The sequence below is a fragment of the Parambassis ranga genome, chromosome 13 (assembly GCF_900634625.1).
Source record: "Parambassis ranga chromosome 13, fParRan2.1, whole genome shotgun sequence".
Lineage (NCBI taxonomy): Eukaryota > Metazoa > Chordata > Actinopteri > Ambassidae > Parambassis > Parambassis ranga.
In genome coordinates, this window is record NC_041033.1 from 9,952,146 (window position 1) to 9,965,770 (window position 13,625).

At 41.0% G+C, this 13,625-nt stretch overlaps 1 protein-coding gene across 2 annotated transcripts; it reads right to left on the reverse strand.

The window, feature by feature from the left end:
• Positions 1-3,019: 3,019 nt before the first annotated feature.
• On the reverse strand, positions 3,020-10,823 carry tsku (tsukushi small leucine rich proteoglycan homolog (Xenopus laevis)). 2 transcript variants are annotated; one of them, XM_028419519.1, is made up of 3 exons: positions 10,568-10,823; positions 5,626-5,937; positions 3,020-5,540 (listed from the first exon to the last, which is right to left on the reverse strand). In XM_028419519.1, exons 2-3 carry the CDS (start codon positions 5,929-5,931, stop codon positions 4,800-4,802), a joined length of 1,047 nt encoding a protein of 348 aa, XP_028275320.1. In that variant the 5' UTR covers positions 5,932-5,937; positions 10,568-10,823; the 3' UTR covers positions 3,020-4,799. The 2 variants fall into 2 exon arrangements, with proteins under 2 accessions (XP_028275320.1, XP_028275319.1); XM_028419518.1 differs by lacking the exon at positions 10,568-10,823 and adding an exon at positions 6,614-6,745.
• Positions 10,824-13,625: the final 2,802 nt, after the last annotated feature.

The window sequence follows — 13,625 nt, forward strand, 5'->3', positions numbered from 1 at the left end:
AACTAACACAACATGAGGTCAGGGAAGCGTGGTGTACCTGGGACATGGGGGTTTTGTTCGGCCTAGTTTCAGTGCTCTGATGGTATAGTGTGCTTTGTAAAATCCTTCTGTTTGTGTTCAGCTTATTTCTCTCTCAGCTGCCTGGATCAACACCACTGTGTTTGTTTTCTGCTGCCTTCTAGTCATGGCCTCCTGTTTCTTTTTCCTTTTCCCTGGATAGAGAAGAAAGAATCTGAAGTGGTGAGTGTTTGGAGAGCCACGCTTCACTGACATTACACTGTGTCTGTGCTTCTTCTTTCTGGATAAAGGAATGTGGAGAAAATCCGCCTGCGTTGACCATCAACTGCTGAGACGAGGGATGACTTACAGCAGCGTCCTGAGACCCGTTCAGACATTATCTCTTTGAAGTGCAGCAGTGTTTTGGGGCTAGATAAAACATTTGAAGAGAGGGAAGTGTTAAAACAAAGATGTATTTTTAACAGTAAGAGTAAGACTCACATGGACATTTAGCTACTGGAGGGTCAAGGACAAAAAAAACAAATGTCTGCTATGCTATGTCACATTGTCACAACAGTAGATTCAGTAATACTGATGGTCAGAAATATGAAAAACGAGTTAATATCACATTTAATATCACATCACTTAGTGGCACAGACTACAATGGCTTAAGCAGCTGTTATTCACAAACGAGTAGATCTTTGGGGCCTGAGATGATCTAACGTTTGCCTGAAAAACTAAACCTCTGTGCTGAGCTGCATCTCGCTGACACAGTGCCTTGGTGTCTATTGTCACGGCAGCACAACAAGCCAGAGGGCATTCAGAGAATCAGTGTGTCAGTATTCAGTGGTGTGGCGTGAGGAACAGTGAGAGGAGACTTTTAATCCATGTCCTCATTGGGAGGGAGATGAGAAACAGGATGATGCTGCTTTAAAGGAGCGATGTGTAAAAAAGTTAAGATGCCATCACACAGATGTGCTTACTCCTCACAGTACCTAAACCGATGTAAAGGCACTAAAGGAGTGAGCTCTGGTTTACGCCAGTAAAGCACCTCGCTGTTCAACAATATAATGATTGTGCCAACTCAGCATGGCAGCCTCCATAAGACAATAGTTCTTGACCATGCAATCAGCTAATATTATGAAGATACCAAAACAATAAACAAATTGTTTTGATCAAAATGTCAACTAGTGTGTAAAGCAAAGAAAACAAAAAGCTGTGAGACTTAGAGCACATTCTTGGATTTCACAGCCTCCCCTTGGGCATGAAAAGTAAAGCCTCGAAGCATTCAGAGCTGCATCGGCTTATTGTTCAAGCAAAGTGAATTAGCAGAATGGATAACTTGATTCTCAAGGGATCCAATCGGGAAGGTCAAATTACATTTGTTTGATAGTTGTTCAAGCAAGAACAGAGCACTTAATAAAGACACCCTAGTTCTGCCTGCCTGAATTAATTATACACACTTCAAAGCTTCCCTCTGCTTTGATGTAATTACATCTCAGAACTAGACCACTGAAGAGAAAGCACGTTACCTTTGGATGTCTTCACTCACATGCCCCCCCCCCTTCACCATAATGTAAACAGCATAGTTAAATAACATTTTGCTTGTTTTTATTGCTGGTAATGTTCACTGGGTTTCAACAACCTGAAGAAGACTGTCAGTCACAGCTACCATTCCCTCCAACCTTCAGTCAATTCACATGACATCACAGATGTGTGTTTTAGTCATCAGGCATAAACATGCATGTGTCATTTCTGGGGTTGGGGATATTCAACAAAATGTGCTATTGGTTTATATTTATATGTATATTTATAGAGGATGTGCTGAATATTTCTGTTACGGTTTCTGCTGAAAAAACGTTGACTAGTCAGCCATATACATCTCTTTTCATTGTTATGTTTTCTCTGGAGGTTTGCATGGACACAGCCTCTTTATCATCCAGCTAGTTCACGAGATATGACCACAGATGTGCCGGTTTTGACACATCTGTGCACGCCTCAGTTGAGACAGAGCGTTGTTGTTATCCATAGCAAACTGAAATGTATAAACGAACACATGACCTGACCTTCACTCATGTTAGCTCTCTCATCAAGACGTTGTTGTGAATTTCATATCTCACATTCTTGAATACATTCACGGTACTTAGAACCAAGTGAAAAACACAAGCCAAGTCTTGGTGTATAACCTGATTTGTCTTGGTGATTTCACAGTGCAGCAGTGAATGCAGCAGAGCTGATGAACTGGTTGGGTCCTTAGGTCTAAACACGAGATGGATGAAAAAACACAAACATCTGGAACTGTTTTCTGCAACGGGGTCAATCCACAGAGGCAGCCTTCCACTCACTTGAAGAGACATGAACACATTCATGACAACTAAAGGAATTTTAACCCGTTTAAAGTCCAAATATCTTTTATATTCTCTAGGTCATCTTTAGGAGCTAATATGTACAACCCAGGTCTGATGCAATCTCCAAAAACCCTAATTTACTCATTCTTTCTTGTTTCTTGAAGCGTAAAAGTTGTGTCATAAAAACAGGGAATGGGGAAGTTTTTCACTGTCTCATGGGACTACCACTCATTGCCAAACCCATACAGGATATCTGTAAAGCTAGCGTGTTCACTTTTTTCCCTTCCTCTGCTGCTTCCCAGTCACCTACTTGGCAGGTCACCAGTCCAGTGTTGCAGCTGCCAAACCTTTATGTGTCTACTCACCATCCAAGACCTAAGTGTGAGTATGTGTCTGTGTATCCAGACAAATAAAACCAAAAAATACAAGTGGTAAAAAGTGAAGAGTAGCGTTCCTCGTGTCCTGCAGGGACACACCCTGTCATAAGTCAGTCCAGGGGGAAACAAAACACACGCTGCTTTGAGAAGCTAGATTTTTAGCAAATTGTTAAAGAGAGGATTGACACTGACACATGTTCCTCTCTGTAGTTTTAGCTTTGTTTATTTCCCTTCACAGACACCTAACACTTGTTGCCAGTTCCATGTCGTGTCATAGAGCAGACTAAGAGCAGTCGGTGTGTGAGCATAGTCAATTTATTACCCATATGTTTCATTTTTAAGCTATGTACATTAAAGTTACACACATAAAAATATAAACTTTTACATTGAGACTGAGCTCATTTGATTTGCAAAATATGGATTTCCTTTTAAAAACACTTATTTGGGCACCAAGCCAAAAAAGTCACAACCTCCGAATGTGCAGTCTTGAGGCTGAACGTCCTCTAAATACCACAGGAATGCCAAGGTAAGGTTACACACGACAGCGCAATGCACCAACACATACCGCTGTCGTCATGCGGACAATGACCTGACAGGTCAGAGTAGACTCGTGGTCAGCATGGTTTGTCACTCAAAAACACAGATCAATGAGCGCCATGGCCAAGGCTCACCAGAACTCATTTGCAAACAACTTTACACCAGGGGTGCCCAGCACGGGTGCGGGCTGATCATGTACAATTCAGACAATGTTTTATTGTTAGTCTATCATCCATCATCCGGTGCTCCAAAGATCTTTTACAACACAGATGTCCCACTCTCTCCTGATGGCTTGCATCATTATGTGTTTGTTTATGTAGCCGAGAAAAAAAGGACCGTACTGCCGGACTGATGGAAGTTCAGACTCTGGATGCAGATGAAGAGCGAAGGTGTCGCGCTGCACGCTGTATTTTTACAAGATCCCTCAATCATGATCTGTGCGCTGGCTTGTTTAATATTATAATTGCTAACAGTGTAGTTTGTTTAGCCGGCAGAGCTCTGCAGGTTTTATTTATGACAACAATGGCGTAATTAACGGCGACAGAAAATGACAACGTCGTAGTGTCCGAAAATTTTTCCCAATGAATTCACGATATGGTGCCAGTGTGGGCACCCCTGCTTTAAACCAACCATTTAGTGTTGCCATGAAAACAAAACAATATGTTAGTCCGGGGCTCATAGAACTTTGAGTAATTACATACTAATTTTGTGGGAAAAGAATGAATGTTACCCTTGTTAAGTATAAGACTCCATGTTCAGTAAAAGAATTCTGGTCCTTGAATAAGTTATATGACCCAGCAGCTGGTTGCCTGAGTTAAGCATTAGCTCTAGTAACAGAAATAGCAGCCATAAACTTGCAGTTCCTCAAATGGTTACCTGAAGCTGGCTCTGAAAATAATGGATTTGTACACAAACATTTCTTTTCAACTGCATTAAGGCTTTAAGGTGTGCATAACTAAGAATGTGGTTGGCCACCAGTTAAACTGGACTCAGGCACTGCCAAGACGTTTGCTGTTTTCCTCTGCTTCCAAAACCATTTATTTCTCTACCTGTTTCTGTTTTCATTAAGCTTAACATTCAAACTCTTAGTGGTCAACAGACAAATTATCCCTAATACTATGAGCTAAGCTCTTGTTTTACACGGGACTACATTTTGTCCATGTTTGAGTGCATTATTAAATAAATACTACAAGCGGAATGAGTGCAAATAACTCTTAATATGGCCCCGTTTTAAAGTATGAAAATTTGTATCTTTATGAAACAAATAACTTTAAGTTTATTTATGAAGATTTTCCACCAGTTTAGACTGTGTAATTAGATATCAGTAATCTGTACTATGCAAAATCCTGTCTACATTTCTATTAAAACATACGGCACATAGGATATTGGTTTAAGAATTCATGAAGGCTACATTAAATCCTTAAGACAAATGTAACTGAGTGAAAGCAACACAACAGAAAGTGTTTTGCATATCAAAGTAGATAAGGCACAGCTCTGGCATCAGGATTATAAGGAGTGGTCCATATCCAAAGACTCTGTCTCACAGCACAACACCCTCCACATTACAGTTCAGAACCTCGTTATGTTGGACCTGCCCCATCTGCCGATGGAACTGTCCCTGTTTCTGTGTCCTCCAGCAGTGGGTGTTCTGTCCCAGTGTGATACTTTTAATGCTGGGCAGGTCTGTGAGTATGTTCGTTGGCAATGATGCCACACCAGAACCAGACAAATTCAGCTCTTGCAGTGAGTCTAATCCACTGAACACTGCAGGGCTTAGACTCTTGAGCTTAGGGTTGTTGGAAAGATCCAGAACTTGGAGGCTCTGAAGACCCTTGAAGCTGTTCGGCTCAATCTGCTGAAGTTCATGTAGGCCACTGATGGATAAATAAACCACATCTTTCAGCTGAGGAAAAGCTCCCTCTTTGATGTGTGTGATTGGGTTAAAGTCCAGATTGAGGTACCTCAGAGGAAGCCCTGCCAAGCTCGGAACACTCTGGAGCTGGTTTGCTGACAGGTTTAAGCTCTGAACAAGTAAAACTCTTCCATGTAAAGTGGTGAAGACTGACACTAGTTTGTTATAAGACAGATCCACGCTGACAGGTTCACCATTAACTTTAGCAGCAAACACGTCCATGTCGAACTCCTGGAAGCTATTGTGGCTGAGATCGACTTCAGCCAGAGGCAGCCCAGAGAAACAGTTCAAAGGCAGGCTCTGCAGGCTGTTGTGGCTCAGGTCCAGAGTCTCTAGGTAACGCAGCTTGGACAATGCATTGGGGCTTACCTGATGATGACACAGATGAGAACAAGTAAAAACAACAAACTAAGAAAACATGTCTAATAAAAATGCTTCTATTACTGCACTTTACCTTTGTTATATGGTTGTTACTAAGGTCTAAGCTAACAAGAGTTGTGTAGCCTGGTCCAGCTAGCATGGTGTCGCTGAGTGGGCCCATGGTGTTGGAGGACAGGTCCAGGTGGGCAGTGTCCAGTGGGATGGGGACAGGCATGGATGTGCTGGGACTCAGCTCTCGACAGTCAACTCTGGTCAGGCTGAAGCTGTCGAACAGGCCAAAGCTTTCCACCTCACAGTGGCAGCCAGGATGGCAGTTTTTCACAGCACTGGCCTGGACAGCTGCCAGCAGCGACAGGCCGAGCCACAGGAGGAGTGCCATTATGCTCTGGAGAGGGAACAAATTCATTATTTACAATTAAGACCTTTTTAACCACATCACTAAAGACACGAGAACAATCACTGCCTTGATCGGCAGATCAGATTAGAACACTTTGTCCATGCCACTGCACAGAACACCTGTTTAGTGATTTTAGAAACTGGAGCCATACCTACATAAAAAAAAACATCTTCAAGGCTTTTGTTAAGCTTTGTGAAAAGACTTCAAGTTTTTATTTGTGCAACTCAAGTAGCCCCAATTTCCCTCGCTCTTGGCTTCCCAACGGGTGTGACCTAATTTCTTTGATCAATGAGTTCATTTGCACTTTCTTATTCAACTCTCTAAAATGAGCATGCATGATTGTAAAAATTAAAATCTGAGTGCCCATTTGGAAAATGCACATCATGAACACATCCTCTGAGCCTCGATGCAGTAACACAAAAAAATTCACAAAAACAATTTCTCATTTTTAAAAAGGATGCTGCCTTGTTGATTTAATAATAAAACAGCAACTGAACTTGAGATAACAACACACAAAGGAAGTGTCAGATCCAACGTATATAAAGCAAACAAAGCCTTCGCATTCTAAAATAAATTGGCGAAACACACTTAATATAAATATATTAAAAGCAAAACATTCTAATATCAACAAGTTTGATTTCAACCAGAGAAGAGCCGGTCATACCTTTTTCTGCTCTCGCTCAGTCCCTGTGTGCAGCTGAATAGTGCTCACCCATCCAAGTCAACTTAAGCTACGTGTACACACACACTCGAATAAGTATGAAAAGTGGTTAGAGGTTAAGTGTTGTGCAATACGTAGAAATAAACAGTCATGGTCAAGTTGCTTAGGCATGACACAGCAGAGCGCGTGCTGAAGATACTATCCACAGATTTACAGCCAGATAACCGTGTGAGAAAAGAAAGATCCTTCATTCAGACATCAAACTGCAACTATTGATCAGGCTGCCACTGTTCCATGCCAATACAATTTTACTGATTACTATGAGCACTTTGGCAAAAACCATGCACCAAATTAATATAAAAGGAAAGGTGTTACAAGAAATGCCTGGTATGTTCTCTTCAAGAAGCTGTGAAATACCAATCCTCATGTTTGGACTTTTTCAGGTATGCAGAAAATCCCATTAATAGACTAAAGGGTTAAGAATGTTTAAGTACTTTATTCATCCCAAGCTGGGAAATTTCGCTATTGCGGCAGCAATATACAGGCACTCAGCATACTAAACACATACCTCTGATGGTAAAATAAACAGTACACACATTATTTACAGAAAATAGAAATGTAAATTATAAGTACAAAAACTAGAGTGCAATTTGAAAAGTTAAACCTTTAAAATTATGCAACAGAATAAGAGCACAGAGTGCACAGAGTACTCGTGGGTTAACATTGCAGACTGATTACTATGGGTCAAAGTCTGTTTAGTCAAAGCCTCTGTGCAGAGTTTTTGTTTTTTGACCCCTGCTGACACTACTGCCTCCTTTGTGAAGTGGATAATGTGTGTCCATACTAACATAAGAACATTAAAGTCAAAGTTCAGGTTGCTATCTGAAAGGGACTGAGTGTGTCTGATTGTGTGTTGTAAGTACAGACCTGAGTCCTCCAGCTGCAGGCATTGAGCCGACAGGAATGGGCGAGTTTTAAGACTCCAAATTAGGCTGAGTACACAGATCTTTCACTCACTGAACAACATTTAACAGGATTTTTTTCCAACTGAGTTCTTCACAAACTACAGTACATAGTCCAACCATGAAATGAATCCCAACAAGAACAGGGGAGAAACATGATGAATGAATTATGAATGAGGTGTCCGGGTTTAAAATGAACATCAAGTCTAAACCCTTAAGTATTTTTTAATATACATTACATTCTTGGCTGCCATTAACAACAGTCCATCCTGCAATAACAGACTGCAGGCCTCCGAGTCTGCTGCCTTGTTACAAAACCACATAGAAGCCATATGCACCATAAACACGGCAAACTGTCAGTAAAACCAAGCGGTCACATGTTTTTTCTCTCACAGACAACAGCAGCTCCTCACCCCTGTTTCAGCCACATTCATACATCCCTCCATCCCCTCCTACTGCTTCCTTCACTCCATCTGCTGCTTTGGTGAGTGCTGTCCTCTCTCAGCACCAGGTGTTAGCTTCAACTTCTCACCAATAAATCTCAGCTAACAGCAAACTGCTGCAGGAGCTGCCTTCAAATCAGATGCATTCTAACTACTGCAATTACTCAACAGCTAGTTGCCCTGAGTGGGCAATTGGCAAAGGCCTGTGAAATCCCGCCCCAACACCTTCTCACTTTCAGGTCTTTTGAAGACTTTTATATCCTGGGAAAGTAGTGCACTACACATGCACAAGCACTGAGGATTATCAGCCATTAGTGGTATACTTATTTACCCACCTACAGTAGCAACCAATCTTGCAACTGTATGCAAAGTTTTGTGTAACTTTATAATTGTAATAATCCAATTTGGAAAGCGTGTTATCAGATGCATGATAAAATGTGTCACATGCATCACTTGTATTGCCCACAAGCACAACACAAATGTGCTTATCTAAATGCAGAGAGGAGGCGCAGTCAGTGCATATAACCCAATATCTACTTAGCTTTTTCTTTTCACACATCTATTTGCATTTACGTCACACCTCATCTAGCCATGCATCTGCTCAGTATCCTCCAGTGCTCTGATGTATTCTTTGTGTCACTGAGACCGCTCTGTCACATTTTAATCTTCAACTTGACGCCTGAAAACTGTGTAATTAGAAGACGGATGGCGTTCTAATCCTTTTAAGCAGAGAAAAAGTACCAAAGACCCATACTTGAGTAAAAGCACAGATACTCTACCATAAAATTAAGTAGTAGTAGAAGTCTTCTTTAAGCATCATACTCAAGTAGTATTAAAGTAGTCTGGAGTGTAATGAGTAACAGTGCTGCTCAGTCTCTGTACTACTTATGTAGTTAATAAAGAAATCAGTCCAGTTGTCTGTCCTTATAGTTCAGTGGTTCTGTTGTTGCAGCAACCTGAGGCAGCTTGATGACCCAATGACAAACCAGCTCCACCAAACCTGCTTGTAGTCAGTTGCAGAGCCATACTGCTCTGGCAGTGATGCTGTAATTGGAGGTTCTGCTCAAGTTACAAACTTGTCACTTATTGGTGTGTCGGCCAGAACGCAGCTTAATGCCACAATGAGGAAGACACAGGAATGGATTCTCAGTCTCTTTGCTTAGAAGATTGGAGGGAGTGGTGTAGAACAGTTATTAGTTTAACCTAAACACATTCCTTGAAGTAATAATAATCATAACTAGAAAAAGAACCACACACACAAACACACAAGAACACAGTGTAACAGACATAAAAACATGTTTAAAGTTCAGAAAGTACATGAGAGAGACGAATCTGAGGCTGGAACAATACCATAAGATGGCTGGAATCGTTCAATGTATGCTGAAGATATGCTGTGCCAAAAAACATACGGAAGAATAAAAAAGAAGAAGAAAGAGGGTGAAGAACAATGGTTTGATTGCCTAGCAACGGCAAACAAACTAACTAAGTCAAATAGCCACCAGGTTCTGTGGATTCAATATTCTCCATTTTGCACAAAACTAATATTTATAAAAGAACAACAAACACACTGGAAATGTTTTACCTCACATGCACCATAACATGCTAATTCTTCAGTTTATGTATCTTACCAGCATTAGGGGAATACAGTAGGGACATTTAAAGTATTTAGGACTTCTATTTATTTTACATCAGGGAAGGCAAAGTCAGGGGAGGCAGCTTAGATATGTGTTTTAATATAAATATCTGATGTTTATGGATTGTCAATTGTAACTAGCTTAATGCTTAATATAATCTACATGAAAACACAATCCAGTAGTTGAAATAATCCACAATGAAATGTCATAATACAGCAAACTTTTACTTCTTACAGCTGTTAGAAATCCAGCAGCCCTTAAACACAGAGTTCTTGTGTCTGTTCTTTATTGTCAGTTTTGAAGTCCATTTCCTTTCCCATGTTATAAATAAAAGTCTGACTAACTGACACATTTGTCACAGTTCTCTCTGCCTCACCACAAAAAGTGAAGCACCACGCCATGGCCCGAGCACTGAGCAGGAGACACACACACACACAGCACAGGGCACCTCTGCAGATCAGATTTCTCTCTGCTGTACGTGGCAAACACTGCTGCGAGCTGACGGATTCTGCGGCTAGAAGAACACAAATAATCATCACATGCTCATCTCTATGTGCAGCTATGATCTCTTTTTATTGTCAACCCCGCCCCTTCTAGCTGTCAGCACGACTCCACATGTAACCTCTGCGCGCATCACCGTCACACACGCACACTTCACACGCACCGTAAAGTTTTCTTTTTCCTCTGTCTGGATAATTTGCGGCACCACGGCACACCGCCAGCGCCCGGTCAGTTAACACCGGGGGCGGTTTCTTAAACACTGAGGCAAACGTGAAATCTGATCTGACCGGAGCACCATCAGCGTCCTCACGTCTGATAGACGAAGATTTCCCGGACAGTTCAAGAGAAGCCGACTAGTGAGAAAAATGCGCCTGAGTTAGAAACTTTTCTCATTAGCTTGTGTTTCTAGCAACTTACTTTGTCACGTAGACAGTCCGCTGTTCAGCAGCTTCTCACTTCACCGCTCCCATTTTCCAGACCCCCGCAGAGCTCCACAGTCCCGCGGCCCGCCTGTCTGCTGGTCTTCATGAGCTCCGCAGATGTCTCTGAGCGTGTCTGCTCCGCCACAATAAACTGTTAGGAGCTGCTAACACTGGGGCACACTCGTCTGTTCCCATCCCATAAAGTCCTGCCTGGCTTCTTCGGCTCGTTTTACCACCGCAAAGCCAGAAAACACGCGACACGAGAGCACTTCCTGCCAGAGATTTTCACAATAAAGTACATCAACCGTCTAGTTGGCTACAAAATCTACACCCTGGACACGAGATTTCTTCGCTTTTATTTCTAAAGGATCACGTGTGTAACTTCCGGCCTCGTTCTGATCTCTCAGGTGGTTTTGACGCTGCTTATCGGTGCGCACTCTAGTGGAAGCGGTGCAAACAAACTCGCATGAAAAGAAAGGGTTGCAATGCATTGTTACGCAACAATGCGGGTTGTTTCGTTTGGCCTCCACTGACGTTCTGATAAAACTGATAACAGCTAATGTGAACGGAAATTCAGCCTTTTCCTGTTTCAGCCTGCAGCAGACAATGAGCCTCTGTGCCTTTTAGACAACTTTTGTTATTTTGTGATACATTGTTAATATGTTTGATAACAGCTTTATGTTTGCAGTTGAAAATATGGACTTTTTTCAACCAGACAAAGTACAATGGTAGAACAAAAGTTCAAGTGTAGGACCATAGGACGCAGTTTGAACTGGGTCTCTCAGGCAAACTCTGGGGCAAAAAATGAGGCCAATGCAAAATACTGCAGTATCTAATATGACCACTTGAGGCTGATACCAAAAGTGAGTGACTCTGATGTTAAAATGCCATCAGAAATAACCATATTTACTGCATGGTGAATAGTGCAGACACTGACTACAACACCTTCCTACCCAGCTGTCAGTAGGCTATGGTGGCCCCTTCTTCATATATGCTTGGATCCTCTGCATAGTCTTGTACTGGTATTTGTGGGTCAGAAGGTCAGGAAGTCTTACACAGAGGAGTCTTACATTAAGTCACAAAGTTCAGCAACATAACTTAATATATTAGTTCATGCATGAAATCACCATTATTAGATGTGTGCCCTCATTATAGAGATGATATCGATAATTGTAATATGTTGTGATGACACTGTTGTTTTAAAATTCAATTATGCAGTGTACTTTCTACACACACACACAGCTTTTGTTTCTGTTGTTTTAGGCTGCACCCTGTTCGATGAGACATTGTAACACTAATAGATCTCCAAAAACACATAGGTCAAGTGTGATGAATTATGGAGAACATCTGTTGCTGCTTACACAAAGCTGAGGGGCCCCCCAACCCTTCATTTCCACCCTCAGCCATTGTTTTAGTCATGAGAGCATGACAGCATCGCAGCACACACCCATACAGTAACACACACACAAAAAACAGCCCAATATTTAGAAAATACACAACACATTTTTTCCCATGAGAACAGGTATAGTTTGTAATGGAGAGTTTATTTTGACATTTTAATTTTGTGTTACAATTTGTTGTGTGGTTGATATGCAGAAATGTGCAGGCAGTGTTTTTTATGTAGGCCTATAAGTGATGTGTTTTGGTGATTTTTGGAAATAAAAAACAAACTACACCTAAAACCCATATTACTGCACAGAAGGACACCAGGAAAAAACACATCCTGGTAGATGATTGTTGTATAAATGGTCTTGGTTTATTTTTACTAAGGACTGCATCTTTGCAGTTTATCATAATTATAAATGCATTTATCTGTAATAAATACTGTATAAAAGGCAATTTAATATGATAAAACATTTACTGTTAATATTTGATAGACTGAAGACTGATATTCACCCATGACAGAAATAAACTTGCTAGAAGCACTATAAGTCATGTCCACTAGATGGCACCAGAGCTAAAGATATGCTGACAGATTTATGAAGCCATTTATTACTATAAAGGCAACAAAAGAAAGTAAATGAGATAGAATTACTGTATTATTACCATAGATATTATCACAATTACTTGTTTCAATTAAATTTGGAGTAAAATCCTCCATCATATTTTTTCATAAATCTCTGTTAGTGCCTTAATCATACATGTGCTTCTTTTAAAAAATCTCAGGTAGTACAACTTTGTAGTCAGAAATGACCATAATCCTACTAAATAGAATAATTATTATGATGAGCTGACTAGACAGATGCCTCTTAACGGTTTTAACCTTCAGTATTTAGCAGCGTTCAAGGATGGGACTTTGTGTGCAAAAAGGCTCTGTGTCTCCATTCACCATTTTCCCCCCTCAACATATTCTATCAGTCCAAGGACATGCTTAATCATTCATATCCTTCTTGCTGTGTTTCCTATTTTCCTGCATAATAATAAGAAGGGTGAGTTTGATCTAGAGATATATTTTAAGTTATTCATTTTATAGCATCCAGCACATGTCTCAAGAGCAGCATTGTGTTGTGTTCACAGTTCACTGGGTGGACATAGAGCTGGCTCATCATTTCTGTCCTCTATTCCTGGATGCAGGACAGCGTTGTCAAGGTGTTACGTTTAAGAGGCTCTTCAGCTTATGTGGGATATGGGTCAACAAAGGTGGAATCACTTTTCAGTCCATGCACATCACGCACAGGAAGCTACATTTCTGTAATAGTTTAGTACTTAGGTACTATCTTAAGTCAGAATGACTTAAGATAGTGTTGAATTTGCCTCAGATTGTAAAACCTTTAATTTGTGACAGCATTAAAAGAATCCACCTTTGTTTTTTCTGTTTCACATGGCTGTTGAGAACCTAAATCATCCAAGCTTCTCATTTCATGATCACTTTCCTTTGTAATTGAAGATACCACTGTACAATCTAAGCTCTCACATGGCTGTCATGATGTTAATGTTGTGGCAACCAGCCTGTGGGCTGCATCACTTTTCAAAAAGATGCACAAAAGCCTGACGCAGGCAAAACAGAGCAGAACTCATGAGACCCACAGGGGAAAGCCCTTCGTTAGCTCTAA

Excerpts from the sequence above, each read along its gene's own strand:
- tsku (XM_028419519.1), bottom strand. The coding sequence starts at position 5,931 with ATGGCACTCCTCCTGTGGCTCGGCCTGTCGCTGCTGGCAGCTGTCCAG. Across the intron at positions 5,541-5,625 it reads GTAACAACCATATAACAAAG|GTAAGCCCCAATGCATTGTC; the intron begins GTAAAGTGCAGT and ends TGTCATCATCAG.